This window comes from Myotis daubentonii, chromosome 13, assembly GCF_963259705.1.
Source record: "Myotis daubentonii chromosome 13, mMyoDau2.1, whole genome shotgun sequence".
Taxonomy (NCBI): Eukaryota; Metazoa; Chordata; class Mammalia; order Chiroptera; family Vespertilionidae; genus Myotis; species Myotis daubentonii.
In genome coordinates this window covers 47,425,145-47,439,604 of record NC_081852.1, presented here as the reverse complement: position 1 = coordinate 47,439,604, position 14,460 = coordinate 47,425,145, and the positions used below count along the sequence as shown (strand labels likewise).

General features: G+C 46.3%; 1 protein-coding gene across 1 annotated transcript; it reads left to right on the top strand.

The window, feature by feature from the left end:
• Positions 1–7,046: 7,046 nt before the first annotated feature.
• LOC132214301 (steroid 17-alpha-hydroxylase/17,20 lyase) lies at positions 7,047–12,978 on the top strand. The gene is made up of 8 exons (XM_059661304.1): positions 7,047–7,368; positions 8,864–9,002; positions 9,211–9,440; positions 10,097–10,183; positions 10,552–10,767; positions 11,370–11,539; positions 12,130–12,233; positions 12,695–12,978. Exons 1-8 carry the CDS (start codon positions 7,072–7,074, stop codon positions 12,976–12,978), a joined length of 1,527 nt encoding a protein of 508 aa, XP_059517287.1. The 5' UTR covers positions 7,047–7,071.
• The last annotated feature ends 1,482 nt before the right edge of the window (positions 12,979–14,460 follow it).

The window sequence follows — 14,460 nt, the reverse complement described above, 5'->3', positions numbered from 1 at the left end:
TCAACTTTATTAAGGTGTAATTTATGAGCAATGACTACATACTTTTACTTATTTTTTAAATGTTTTTATTGATTTTTGTTTTAGAGAAATGGAAAGCCGAACATCTATTGGCTGCCTCCTATACGCCCCCTACTGGGGACCAAGCCCTGATCGGGAATTGAAAGGGCTACCTCTCAGTGTATGGGACCACACTCAACCAACTGAGCCACACTGGCCAGAGCTTATTGATCTGTTAAAGAACCAGCTTTTGGTTTTGTTAATTTTCTCTATTGCTTTCCTGTTTTAAATTTTATTGATTTCTATTTTTATTTCTTTCTGGTTAATTTAGGTTTATATTGCTTTTCTTCCTCTAGCTTCCTATGGTGGAAACTTAGAGTATTGATTTTAGATGTTTTTTCTTTTCTAATATATGTATTCAATGCTGTAAATTTCCCTCTAATTTCTACTTTCACTGTAACCCACAAATTTTAATAAGTTGTATTTTCATTTTTATTTAGTTCAACATATTTCTTAAATTTCTCTTAAGATTTATTCTTTGACTCATGTGTTATTTAGAAGTGTGTCATTTAATTTCCAGTATCTTGGGATTTTCCCAGCTATCTTTCTCTTATTGGTTTCTGTTATTATGTGGTCTGAGAGCATATTTTGTATGATTTTTGTTGAAGTGTGTTGTATGGCCCAGAATATAGTCTATCTTGGTGAATGTTTCATGTGAGCTAGAGAAGAATGAGTATTCCACTGTTGTGAATTGAAATAGTCTATAAATGTCAGTTATCCAGTTGATTTGTAGCTAATTAATACTAATCATCTGAGTCAGGCAACTGCAGTGCTGCCCAATTTTGGCTGAAAGCTCAGAGAAAACAAGTATGAAACTTACTTGGATAAGTGTAAAATATCTTCATGTTCTGGTAAGACTCCTGCTTTTGGCTAAGATGGAGTAAAAAACAATTGGATTTCCTCACGCCTGAAACAACTATATAAATAAGATAAAATATATGATGTAATCATTTTCTTTAATACACTAAGCATCAGACAATAAAGTCTAGTGATCTCTGAGGCATGGGGAACAAATGAGATGAGTCCTGTAATTTCTCCAGTTTACTGCCTGAATAAAGTTTCACAGGGAAGGAAAATTCAAGCAGAGCCTAGTGGAGGAGACAAACCTGGGAGAAGAAGAGACAAGGCTGGGATTCTGGGGAGGTCAAGGAGACTAGAGGTTGCAGGAAAGCAAAGAGAGCTCTACAGTCAGATGAGTGTAGGGGGCAATGATTAATGTCTCTAGTTTAAGAGTCATCCATTTCTAAACTCCGTAAGGATAACGAGCAGTACCTATTTGTTAAAGGTTGAATATTGGTGATAGTTAAAACCTTGAGAGGGGTGAGATCAGCCAAGAAGAATGTAGATGGAGAAGGGCCAAGGACAGACTTGACATACACAAGATGACAGAGGGAACGAGAAGAAAAACAAAAGAATTACAAAGAATCCAGAGCTACGTGATATTTCGTATTAGAGGGTTTAAAGAAGATGGAAGTCCTCAACAATGCTAATGGAGAGCTTTTATAAGAGAAGGTCTGAAAGACCTCCATCCGATGGATTCAGCAACATGAAGGTCATTGCTGATGTAATTAACAGAAGTACCAATAGGGTGGTGGGGTCAGAGACCAAACTGCAATGAGTTACAATGAGTGGGAAATAAGATAGAGACACAAGTGTTCATCACATTATTTCACCAAGAAGTCTGATTGAGAATAGGAGAGAAATTAAAGGAAAATTAGAGGGGAATTTAAAGTCAGGATTTTAAAATTTCATGTGGGATAAAAGTCTTGAGTGTATATGTCAGCTGAGAAGAAGAAGTGAATAGAGAGGACATGTTGAAGATGCAAGAGGAAAAGAAATCTGTAGGAGGTAAGGGAGAATAAAGTTAACAATAGGTGGAGGGCTCAATTTCTCAAAAACTATTTTATTTAATACAGTTAAAACAGTTCCTCTCTGTTCCTCTCTTCCTTTTTTCTTTCTAAAAATTTTAACTCAACTTTGAAATGGTAATGTGTTCACATGCTTCAAAATTTTATAAAGGTATAAAAAGGGTGTACACTGGGAAGTCTTGTCCAACGGTGTGCAAAGGTGTAATGGTCACCATGAGAAAGTATCTTAAGACCAACAAATGAAGTAAGCAACTCCATAGAATATAAAAAACTTACTATAGGGTAATTTACTTACAAGAATGCAAGTTGGAGCAAAGATGACCCAGCAGTTTTGCACAAATTTTCTCCACTAACAGATCCCTGTTACATACTTTTTTTGTTTAGTGTAACTTAGATACTAATGATTGATAAGACCAGGGACGCAGTACAGGCCAAGGGCTGTACCTTCTGGTGGTCTTGTGAAAAATGATTATTTATAATCAATACTTCAGTTTGATATTTATCTCAGTTGTTATACCATTTCAGCTATTTCTAACAATAACATATAAGGTTACATTTTAAGGAGCACAGATAATCATCAACTGGAAGGCTTTGGTATGCTTTGTTAAAGACAGTGTTAGTCAAAGCTCAGAGCACTCCAGATACATAATTGGTTTTGTTTACGTCAACATCTATAGTTTTTCTTCCCAACTGTTTTTCCAAAGACAACTAAATTCATAAGCTTCTTGTGTATCCTTCCAGAGATATTTTATGCACAGACAAACAAAAAGTACATTATCTTCTCTGGAGGGAAGAATGGAGGCATTTACTACACACCATTCTTGCTTTTGCCTTTTTTTTTTTTTAATCTAATGCATTTTAGAAATCTTGCCATAAAAAGTACATAAAGTGTTTCCTCCTTTTTTCTGATTGTAATCCAATCTCCTATTGATGCAGCATTTATTACTAGAAATTATAAATATTGCTGAAATGATTTGTTTTGTATATCAAACTATGAGACATCTACAGGTTAAATTCTTAGAACTGGAATAATTTATTCAAAGGTATGTATATAGAAATTTTCAGTCTATATTATGAGAAGCAGAATAGCATTGCTATTAAGAGCTAAGAACTCTATACTGCTTGAATCCTTGCTTCATCACTGACTAGTTCTATGGCCTTGGGCAAGTCCTTCTGCCTGTTTCCTCATCTGAAAAATGAAGATGGTGATAATAATAGTACCTATCATAGAATTGTTATAAAGAGTACATGAAATAGCCCTAGTCGGTGTGGCTCAGTTGGGCATTGTCCCATGCACTGAAAGATTGCTGATTCAATTCCTGGTCAAGGCACATGCCTAGGTTGAGGGCTCAATCCCTGGTAGGAGTTGTGGAGGAGGCAGTCCATTGATGTCTTGCTTTCACATCAAGGTTTCTCTCTCTCTCTCTCTCTCTCTCTCAAAAAAAAAAAAAAAAAGTAGCCCATCCCTAGCTGGTGTGACTCAGTGGATAGAGCATCAGCCTGCAAACTGAAAGGGTCCTGAGTCCAATTCCAGTCAAGGTTACATGTCTGGGTTGTGGGCTCAATCTCCAGTAGGGGGTGTGCAGGAGGAGGCAGCTGATTAATGATTCTCTCTCATCGATATTTCGATCTCTCTCTCCCTCTCTCTTCCTCTCTGAAATCAATAAAAAATATATTTTAAAAAAATTTAGCCCAGCAGCATGGCTCAGTGGTTGATCATTGACCTATGAACGAGGAGGTCATGGTTCGATTCCTGACCAGTGCACATACCTGGGTTACGGACTCATTCTCCAGTGTGGGGTGTGCAGGAGGCAGGCGATCAATGATTCTCTCTCATCACTGATGTTTCTATCTCTCTTTCCCTCTCCCTTCCTCTCTGAAATCAATAAAAATCTATTTTTTTTTTAAAAAAATGTTAAAAGGTCTTCTTTAAGAAGAAAGAGAAGGAAAGAAAAGATAAAAAATATAAACAATAAAGTGGTAATAAATACATATCTATGAACAGCTGAATCTAAAAAACAAAATGAACGAGCAGAACAAAAACAGACTCATAAATACAGAGACTATTTTGACGGTTGCCAGATGGGAGGGGGTTTTGGGGGATGGGTGAAAAAGCTGAAGGGATTAAGAAGTACAAATTGGTTGTTACAGAACAGTCATGGGGATGCAAAATACAGCATAGGGAACACAGTCAATAATATTTTAATGACTATATAACTATGAATGGTGTCAGATGGGTGTAAGATTTATTGGGGTGATCACTTATGTAACGTCTAATCACTGGGGTGTACACCTGAAACTAATATAATGATGTATGCCAAGTGTAATTTTTAAAAAAATAGCTCCTCATCCTCCCGAGCCTTCCATTTCAGCGCTCCAGAGCCTGATTCAATCAACCTGTCAGATGTTATTCTTAAGGGATCCCCCACAGCACACCTCCTTCATGTCTGCAGTCAGGACCATTACCATTCCACGCACATCCTGCCCTTCCAGCCTCCACATACTTGACTGCTGTCGTCTCTTCTGGCAGTGCCTTCCTCCCACACTCTCCATGCCTCTGCCTAATAGTCCTAACGCTCCTTCAAGGCCTACCTCAAACCCCCTTTCTTCATAAAGATTTCTCTGACTACCCCCACCCATACCTCCAACCGTAAGTGGTCCTAAATGTCTGAGCCATTTTTGGCCATTTGGAGTCGTGGGCAACCAGACAGCCTGGCTTGCAAGGCCTTGCCCAGTTTCAGCAGCCATCACACTAGCCTGTATTCCTCAAAGTACGGACACTGGCAGGTCATCCTCAGAGAGGGGCAGAACATCCTTTGTGAATCTCACTCCCTGAGTCCTGGTTGCCTGTCTGAGGTTCCACCTCTTCTATGATGACCGACACCAGGAATGTTCACCTCCTTGGGGCTATGACTTCATATGATAAGATCAAATCCCTGATAAATACTGATGAGCCACGGACGACTTTTATCTATCAGGGAGATTTAATAAGAGCTCAGAACAACCAGGAGGCCCATTTTAGTGTAATAATGATAACAGTAAATATTGAATGAGCACTTACGTCATCCCAGGCAGCACTTTTACATGCATGATCTCACTGAATCACAATCCTGAGAAGTGGATTTCATTCTTGCTCCCACTACCAGAGGAGGAAACAGAAACATTTTTTTAAATCCTCAGTTGAGGATATTTTTCCACTGATTTTTAGAGAGAATGGAAGAGAAAGGGAAAGACAGAGAGAAATATCAATGTGAGAGAAACACATAGACTGGTTTTGCCTCCTGCACTCACCCTGACCAGAGCCAGGCCGGGGAGGAGTCTGCAACTGAGGTACATGTCCTTGACGGGAATCGAAACTGGGACCCTTCGGTCTGCAGGCCGATGCTCTAGCCACTGAGCCAAATAAGGTGGAAAAAACTTAAAAGTCTAAGTTAACATAAAATTACCGTGTGATCTAGCAATTCCACTTCTAGGTATATACCTAAAAGAACTGAAAACAGGTATTTAAATACATACTTGTACACCCATGTTCATAGCAGCATTATTTTCAATAGCCAAAAGGTAGAAACAACCAAGTGTTCATCAACTAATGAATGAATAATATTCCATACAATGGAATAAGTGGTCCTAAATGTTTGACCATTTGGAGTAATGGGCAACCAAACAGTCTGGCTCATAAGGCTTTGCCCAATTTGGAATGGATACAATGGAATACTGTTCAGTCATAAACAGGAATGAAGTGTTGATGCCTGCTACAACATGGATGAAGCTCAAAAACATTATGCTAGATGAAGTAAGCCACATACATACACACAGAAAACTATAATTTTACTTATGTGAAATAGACATATTCATAAAGACAAAGTAGATTAAGAAGTTACCAGGAGCTGGGGAGCTGCTGCTTAGTGGGTACAGTTTCTGTTTGGGATGATAAAATGTCAGGGCCAGCCTGACAGGTTGAGCCGGGCTGAGGTAGGGAGGTGGGAATTGAGAAAAGAAAGAAAGACAGGAGAGCGGGATCGGGAGGACTACAGGTCAGTCGAGGAGCTGCAGTAAGTTTATTAACCACACAATGCCTTTTATACACAAAACACTGAATAGGAGGTCTGTCAAGAGGAATGTATTCTTTGTTCCTCTCAATCTCTAAGGGAGAGACAGAGCAGAAGGACAAATTCTCGGTACAGCAAATCTCAGTAAATAGTTACAGACTTCTTGATAAGCCATGAAAGGCTGTTCTCATTCTACAAAGGTTGCTCTCATTCTACTGATAACCGCCATCCAAACAAGTCTGGGAAAACTGTGTGGGTAAGGGTCCCAGCCTTGCTAGCCCCTTCAGGTGCAAGGACCGGGTCAGCTTACACCCGGTCTCCAACCATAAAAATGTTTTGAAAATAGGTCGGGGTGATGGCTACACAACTTGTGAGTATATTTTTAACACTACTTAATTATACCCTTCAATGGTTAAAATGGTAAATTTTGTTATATATGTTTGAATATAATAAAACCAATTTTTTTAAAAAAAAACATCATATAGCTAGAAAGCGGTCAAGCTAGGATTTGAACCCAAATTTATCTGACTCTAGGGTCCATGCTCTCAACCTTAGGGCTTCACTGCCTCTGGAGAGGACAGCAAAACACGAATCAGGACATCTGAGTTCTTGCCTTGCTGTCCTGTGTGACTTGTACAGCCTGACCTTTTAAGGCCTCACTTTCCTCAACTGTTAAATAGTGAGACAAGATAAAATGTCGTTGACCGTTCCTGGCCGTCATTTGTCTGGTGATTTGGATTTTACAGCATGGAATGCCCCAAACCTGATTCCTGACCCAGATACCATTTGCTTCTGGCGCACACTGGGAATCGGGGGGGGGGGGGGGGGGCAGCTATCCACCCCTTCCTTTGCTCCTCCCTTAGAGGTTTGCCCTGGAGTTGAGCCAGCCCTTGAGGAGGCCTCCACTCCCCCTTCCTTTCCCCATTCTGGGAGAGGGTTCGGGTCTGGCTGCACTCCAGGATAAACTTCCACAAGGCAAGAGATAACACAAAGTCAAGGTGAAGATCATGGCAGCCCTTAAAAAGGCCTCCTTGCACCCTAGAGTGGCTGCAGCTCTTCCACTCCAGAGCTGTCCATCCTGCCTGCGCCTGGCCACCATGTGGGAGCTCTTGGCTCTCTTGCTGCTCACCCTAGCCTATTTTCTTTGGCCCAAGGTAAAGAGCCCTGGTGCCAAATACCCCAAGAGCCTCCCATCCCTGCCCTTGGTGGGCAGCCTGCCATTCCTCCCCAGAAATGGCCATCCGCACGTGAACTTCTTCAAGCTGCAGGAAAAATACGGCCCCATCTATTCCTTTCGTATGGGGAGCAAGACTACAGTGATGATCGGCCACCACCAGCTGGCCAAGGAGGTGCTGATCAAGAAGGGCAAGGACTTCTCCGGGCGGCCCAAAGTGGTAAGCAGGGCCCATTGTCCCTCCTCTCTCCCACCCTTGCGCAGTTCTTGGGCCAAGACCATGCCTAGAATGACCCTTTCAGCTCCAAACAACTTGTAATTCTTCCCCAAAGCAGACTATCAGGGCTCTGGGTTGGGGAGCAACCCCTCATGGTTCTACCCAGCCTCTAAACTAGGCAGGAAGAATTAAAGGAAGGCCTCATTTTCTGAGCTGCCCAGAAGGCGAAGTGGGGTGGGAGCAATGGCCTGAGGGGGGTCAGGGAGCCCTCACTCCTGTCATCTCATCCCAGAACTGGATAATGATCTCTCGGAGCCTAACATTTCCCTAAGTAACTGAGCTTGTGCATGTAAATATCTTAGCCCAGTGCCCAGGGCATAATAGTTTTATGGATGTTACTCTTCATGTGAAAAATGGGGATAGTGGATACTGTCCTCTATGGGAAGGTGCAAGGGGTCGCCTGGTCTGGGAGGGCTGGGGTTGCTGTTCCTCTGGAGCTGTCCCCAGCTGCTCCAGCTCACGGGGGTGGGGTGAGGGGTTGGGCAGGCTGACCCACAGTAGCATTTTTAAGATACTGATGCTCTATCCTACAGAGCTTTCGGTGGTGCTCCTGGAGGAACAGGGAGCTAACCATCCAGAAACACTGCCAATGCCCATCCCAGCCCCCTGCTGCTGAGTACGCCCATGAGCACCCCAGGCAGAGCCCCCCCAGCGTGCATCTTTGATCAGGCCAAGGGTTGACTGGTTTTCCCTTGGACCAGTCAGCCAGGTTTGCTAGCCAACTACCTGCCTCCCAACTCTACTGAGCTCTTCTCTTCAGCGCAAAGAGGAAGGAAGAGGCTAGTTACTTGGGGTTTGCAGGTCAGGGGAGGGCAGAGGGGAGGCTTTGGATCCTTGTGCTTTTTGGGGTGCCTCTGGGAAGAGATGGTTTACCCAAGTTCAGACTGGGTGGACAAGACAGCTGCACTTCTCAGATGTGGTCCTGTGGGGGGGAGGGGGGAACATGGCCTTGTAATGGAAGGGTGAACAAGGAGGAGATGAGCTTCGGTGCCAATAGCACTTCCCAGGGCGCCCAGGGCAAGGCAGAGGTCTGGGTAGTCCTCAATCTCTACAAGCCCCCCATCCCCACTCCTGTCCTCAAGACAGGCCCAATTCAGAGACCTTATCCCATCCACAGCTGCCCTCCCCAGTCAGAAACGGATGAGAAAAGAGAGGCTCAGAGGTCCTCTGTCATTAAACTGAACCCAAGAACCAAGAACCCCTGCATTCTGAGTGTTCTTTCTTTTTCCTCACTCTCTCTTTCTCTCTGATGGAATTGGGAGTGAGAGGGGCTTAGGACCTGAGCTACCAAGGCCTCACTGTCTTGGAGAGAAGCAGGGATGCCCCACAGCATGGCGGTGACTGCCTTATCCCTTAGGCATGGGAATGGGTGCAGGAGACCCAGGGCAAGGGTGGATGGGTGGTTTCTAACTCCTACAGCCTTTCCTGTTTTTCAAAGACGACTCTAGATATCCTGTCAGACAAGCAAAAGGGTGTTGCTTTTGCTGACTATGGTGCCGGCTGGCAGCTGCATCGGAAGCTGGTGCTGGCCACCTTTGCCCTGTTCAAGGATGGCAACCTGAAGCTAGAGAAGATCTGTAAGTGCCCTGCCAGCCCCTAGGGCTCTGGAGGGAGAAGAGGGATGGGGAGGGAAGAAGGAATAGGGATGGTTCAATCTAGCGTTTTCTTGGCTACAGCTGCCATCTAGTGGCCATCCGCTACCTGTCCCTGACTAAGGTGGAACTGGTAGAGATGGGGTGAGGGTGCTGCTTAATTCCCCAGCCTCCTGTTCCTCTCTCCCCTCAGTATGTCAGGAAATCAGTTCGTTTTGTGATTTCCTGGCCACCCAGAACGGACAGTCCATAGATTTGGGGTTGCCTCTCTTCTTCGCGGTGACCAAAATAATCTGCTTCATCTGCTTCAACACCTCCTACAAGAATGAACATCCTATAATGAAGACCATACAGACATACAATGATGGCATCATGGAGTCTCTGGGCAAGAACAGTATAGTAGACGTATTCCCTAAGTTGAAGGTAAGGATGAGAATGGGCCCCACCTTCAGATCCCAGTGGACCCTGACAGTTTCCCCAATTCTTACTGCTGCCCAGTGCCAGACCCACCTTTTTCTTGACTGCCTCGGCCACTGTGACCTCTATCTTCTCTGACTCTTAAAACTTTGCTGCTTCTCTACATGCATTTTATACTCATAATAATGGATCATATTTATTTATTGTCATGTGCCGGTATTGAGCACTCTACATGCATTAATCATGGCATTCCCCTTGGAGGTAGGTTTTATTATCCCCATACAGATGAGAATACAGGCTTTGGGAAATTATGAAACTTGACCATGGCTTCAGACTCAAGTGTATCTTCCTGTTAAAGGCTGAGCACACAACAGAGCCTATCTACTAAGTAAACATCAGTGCTTGATGTTTGATTGAATGGGGAGGGGGAAGTAGAGACCAATTCCAAACAAGGGGTGGGGTTGTAGAGATTGAGGACTACCCAAACCTCTGCCTTTCCCATTCTGTGCTCCCACCTTGCCTTTCATTTTGGTGGAAGGTTGGGGTTGGAGAGGGAACTCTTCTGAGACAGAAGGCGAGGATTTACCCCCCAGGAGGGATTCTGGTAGCTGTAGAAGCAGAATGCAAGAGGGATGCATTTGAAATGTCTTTCTGCTTTCCAGATTTTTCCCAACAAAGCCCTGGAAATAATGAAGAATTGTACTAAAATACGAAATGAGTTGCTGACTGAAATCTATGAAAAACATAAGGTAGGTAATGGAGCAGAAGAGATTGCCAGTTAGGTTGAAAGTATCGTGAGACCAGCGTCGGGGTCCATTTTCAACACCATAGCATCGCCAGAAGCTAGCAGAGAACCTGGCACATAGTAGGTGCTCAATAAAAACTGACCTAACTAATGAATAGGGGTGGGGAAGTGAGGAATTGAAGAGGATCCTAGAAGGGACCCATCCACCACCTCAAATTTAAAGAGGACCTAGAGCTGCCTCACCCCCACAGGCTCACAGGTCCTGATTAGACTCCCCTGGTCCCTCACTTCCTCTAGCCTAGGATGGAAGTACGGGAGGGTGCTGCAGACGGGGCTCCTCCCTTCTCACGTTTCCCAACTTTACCCAACCAGAAGAACTTCAACAGCAACTCTGTCACTAACTTGCTGGACATCCTGATTCAAGCCCAGATGAACTCAAGCAATAACAACACTGGCTCAGACCAGGATTCCAAGCTGCTTTCAGATCGACACATTCTTGCCACTATAGGGGACATCTTCGGGGCCGGTTTGGAAACCACCACCTCTGTGGTGAAGTGGACTGTGGCCTTCCTGCTGCACAATCCTGAGGTGGGCTTCTCCTTACTAGTGTTCCCAACCACTCTTGATCTCAGCCAGATGCAACTCTGGAGAGGAGAGAGAGAGAGAGAGAGAGAGAGAGAGAGAGAGAGAGAGAGAGAGAGAGAGAGAGAGAGAGAGAGAAACACCCCCAAGCCTTTTATGCAGATGACTAGACTGCTCCCTCCGTCCTTACCACGCAGTGGTTGGCTCTGGCCCTAGGATGGAGCTGCCTCATCTTCAGGAAGGAAAGCCTAGGCTGCAGAGCCACCATGGGGACGGGTCTGGGCCAACCCTTCTGCTTTTTTTTAATGTTTTTATTGATTTCAGAGAGAGGAAGGGAGAGGGAGAGAGAGAAGCACCAACAATGAGAATCATTGATTGGCTGCCTCCTGCACGGCCCCGACTGGGAGTAAAGCCCACAACCTGGGCATGTGCCTGGACCAGGAATCAAACCCGGGACCTCCTGATCCATAGGTTGATATTCAACCACTGAGTCACACTGACTGGGCAAGGGCCAGCTCTTCTAGATGTGACAATAGGGATCTTCTAAGTCCCTGCTTCTCCTGGACTTAAAAGCACTCTGGTCACATCCGCCCTTCTCTGGCCCCCAGCTGCAAAAGAAGATCCAGGAGGAGATTGAACAGAACGTCGGTTTCAGCCGCACACCAACTCTGAGTGACCGGAACCACCTCGTGCTGCTGGAGGCCACCATCCGGGAGGTGCTTCGCATTCGCCCGGTGGCCCCTACGCTCATCCCCCACAAGGCTATCACTGACTCCAGGTATGCCTTCCCGCCCATTCACATCCAGCCCTAAGATGCACTCAACACTGCTTGCCAGCCCACCGGGCCCTCCTCCACTCCCTCAGCCCCCACCTTGCTGATCCACCTATAGTCAACCACTGACAATCAGTCATCTTACCATGACCCTATTGATCAATGTATCCACCACTCACTAACGCACAAGGACTGACCCACTGATCTACCTGACCTCCCTCAGAAGCTGCCTGCTGTCCTGGAGACACGGGGTCTGCGATGAAAGACTGGTGCTCTATGCTCCTTCTCAGTCCAGTAGCCACAACACATACACAGTGCACCGGCACGAAAGGCATACGCACAGGCCCTGGCTGACGCCGATATCCACATACAAGTGTTGATACATACGTGCATGTCAGGAAGGGAGGGCTGCAGAAGAGCTGCATTCATACCAAATCTGGCAGAAGCTGAGAAAAGGAAGAGGGTGTGGGTGTGAGGGAGTAGAAAGCTCTTTTCCCCGGGGCTGGGGGACTGTGGAGACTCAGGGCTGAGCAGGTGGCTAAGCAGGTGGGGGAGGACAATATTCCAGACCCCCCTTTCCTTTCCCTCTCGGGCAGCATCGGCGAGTTTGCCATTGACAAGGGTACAAATGTTGTCATCAATTTGTGGGCACTGCATCACAATGAGAAGGAATGGCACCGGCCCGACCAGTTCATGCCCGGTGAGTCCGTTCTGTCCTGCTCCCAGGCCATGCAGCCAACCTGGTCTCTGTGCTCTGACGCTCCAGCACTTCCCCTCTGCCAACCTGGCAACTAGAAAACTCCTGCCTCCAATGACATGGAACTACTGACACCCCATCCCACCTAGACTTACCCACCCTCTTCACAGCTGGGTTTCCTGCTTTCCCCTTCCACCAACTGCAAATCTCCTCCTCGAAGAAGCCCTCTAGGCATATGCCCCCATGAAGTGGGGCCCTTCTCCCCTTGGATGGTGGCGTTTTTCATGGGCCGATACCACCTCCTTTCTATTCTTCCTGAATACCTCATTTCTTCTGTGTGATTAAGGGCTGCCTGAGTGCAGGGCTGTATCTCTCCTCAGGTTGGGGCTCCTCAGTCAGGGCAGGGGCACTCCTCTACTTACTCCAGCCCTGGCCCCTGCCTGATGCGTTCCCCATGCCCACAGAGCGCTTCCTGGACCCCACAGGGAGCCAGCTCATCTCGCCATCCTCCAGCTACTTGCCCTTCGGAGCAGGACCCCGCTCCTGCATAGGGGAGAACATGGCCCGCCAGGCACTCTTCCTCTTCATGTCCTGGATGCTGCAGAGGTTCGACCTGGAGGCCCCGGATGATGGGCAGCTGCCCTCCCTGGAGGGCATCCCCAACGTGGTCTTTCTGATAGACTCTTACAAAGTAAAGATTAAGATTCGCCAGGCCTGGAAGGAAGCCCAGGGTGAGGGTAGCACCTAGAAGTGTACCTAGCGCTCCACCCTGTGTGGCCCCACAGCACAGAATGAGAGGTGTTACCCTACCCTCCCGCCCTTCCTCCCTCCTCCTGGTCCACTCTGCCTTCTTTTCCACCCTGCAGCCCTGACAGTGATGTGCATAAAGTTTTTCTTAAGAAGGTCCCTGAACTTATTATACTCCTTACTATCATTGTTACCCTCCTTTGAAAAAAAGAAAAAGGGCCCTGAGTAGCTTATTCATTTAATTTGCTCACTCATTCTTTCAATAAATATTTTATTAAGCACCTCCTCAGTCCCACTCACTGATCCTGGACACTCAAGCTCCCTGGTCTCCTGAAGCTACATTTCTAATGAGAACTAACAAAAGATAAGCATTTCAGAGACTCCTAAGTCCCCTGCAGTCAATGATACCAGGTGATGGTGATTCGAAGAGAGAATGGCAGAGGTGGGGAGTGGCTACTGTAAACAGGTGGTAGGGGAAGGTGCAGGAGACGACCCGGGGGACGGTGCCCCTTGCTGAGGGAGCAGCAAGGGAGGAGTTCTCCAGGTGGGAGGTCAGGCTGGGGCAGAGCAGCAAATGAAGCGGAGAGTGTCCCTGATGAGGTCAGACTGGAGACAGGGGCCAGGTCCCATGGAGCCTTTGAAATTAGCAGGAAGGAACCTAGGTTTTTATCCCAAGTGTGCTAGGAAGTCACTGCAGGGTTTAAACACGTAAGTGGAAAGGTCTGGTTCATATTTTATTTTTTAAAATATATTTTTATTGATTTCAGAGAGCAAGGGAGAAGGTGAGATAGAAACATCAATGATAAGAGAATCACTGATCGGCTGCCTCCCCTACTTTGGACCGAGCCCGCAACCCGGGCACGTGCCCTGACTGGGAATTGAACTGTGACCTCTTGGTTCATAGGTTGACGCTCAACCACTGAACCACACAGGCCAGGCTGGTTCACACTTTAAAAAGATCATCCTAGTTGCTGAGTGGAGACTGACCTGTGGCGGGATGAGAGTGGTGGCAGGGAGGAGGAGGAGGCTGCTGTGCTGGCAACAGCAGTGGAGATGGTGAGAAGTGGTGGGGTTGAGTTATATTTTGAAAGTAGAGCAAGGGATCTTGTTTGCTTTGATGCAAACAGTCATTGGGTGTATGTACCTCAATGCTATGGCTTAGAGGGAATGTGTGTACTCCACAAACTCAACCCACCACTACCGACCACTCTTGTCTTGGTCCCCAGTGACCAGCAGGTCTTCTTTTCCTTGTCCTGTCCAGTAGACACTGCCAGGACGGGGCTTCCACAGCAGCCTTCTGCTAAAGTGCCGGGCTCTGCCCCTGCTCCCCACTCCCCAGGAAGTCTATAAATGCCTCACTAGAAAATGGAACCCAGCCCTGGCCCATGTGGCTCACCTCAGTTGGTTGAACATCATCCCATACACTGAGAGGCTGCCAGTTGGATTCCCTGTCAGGGCTTGATCCCCAGTAGGGGGCGTGCAG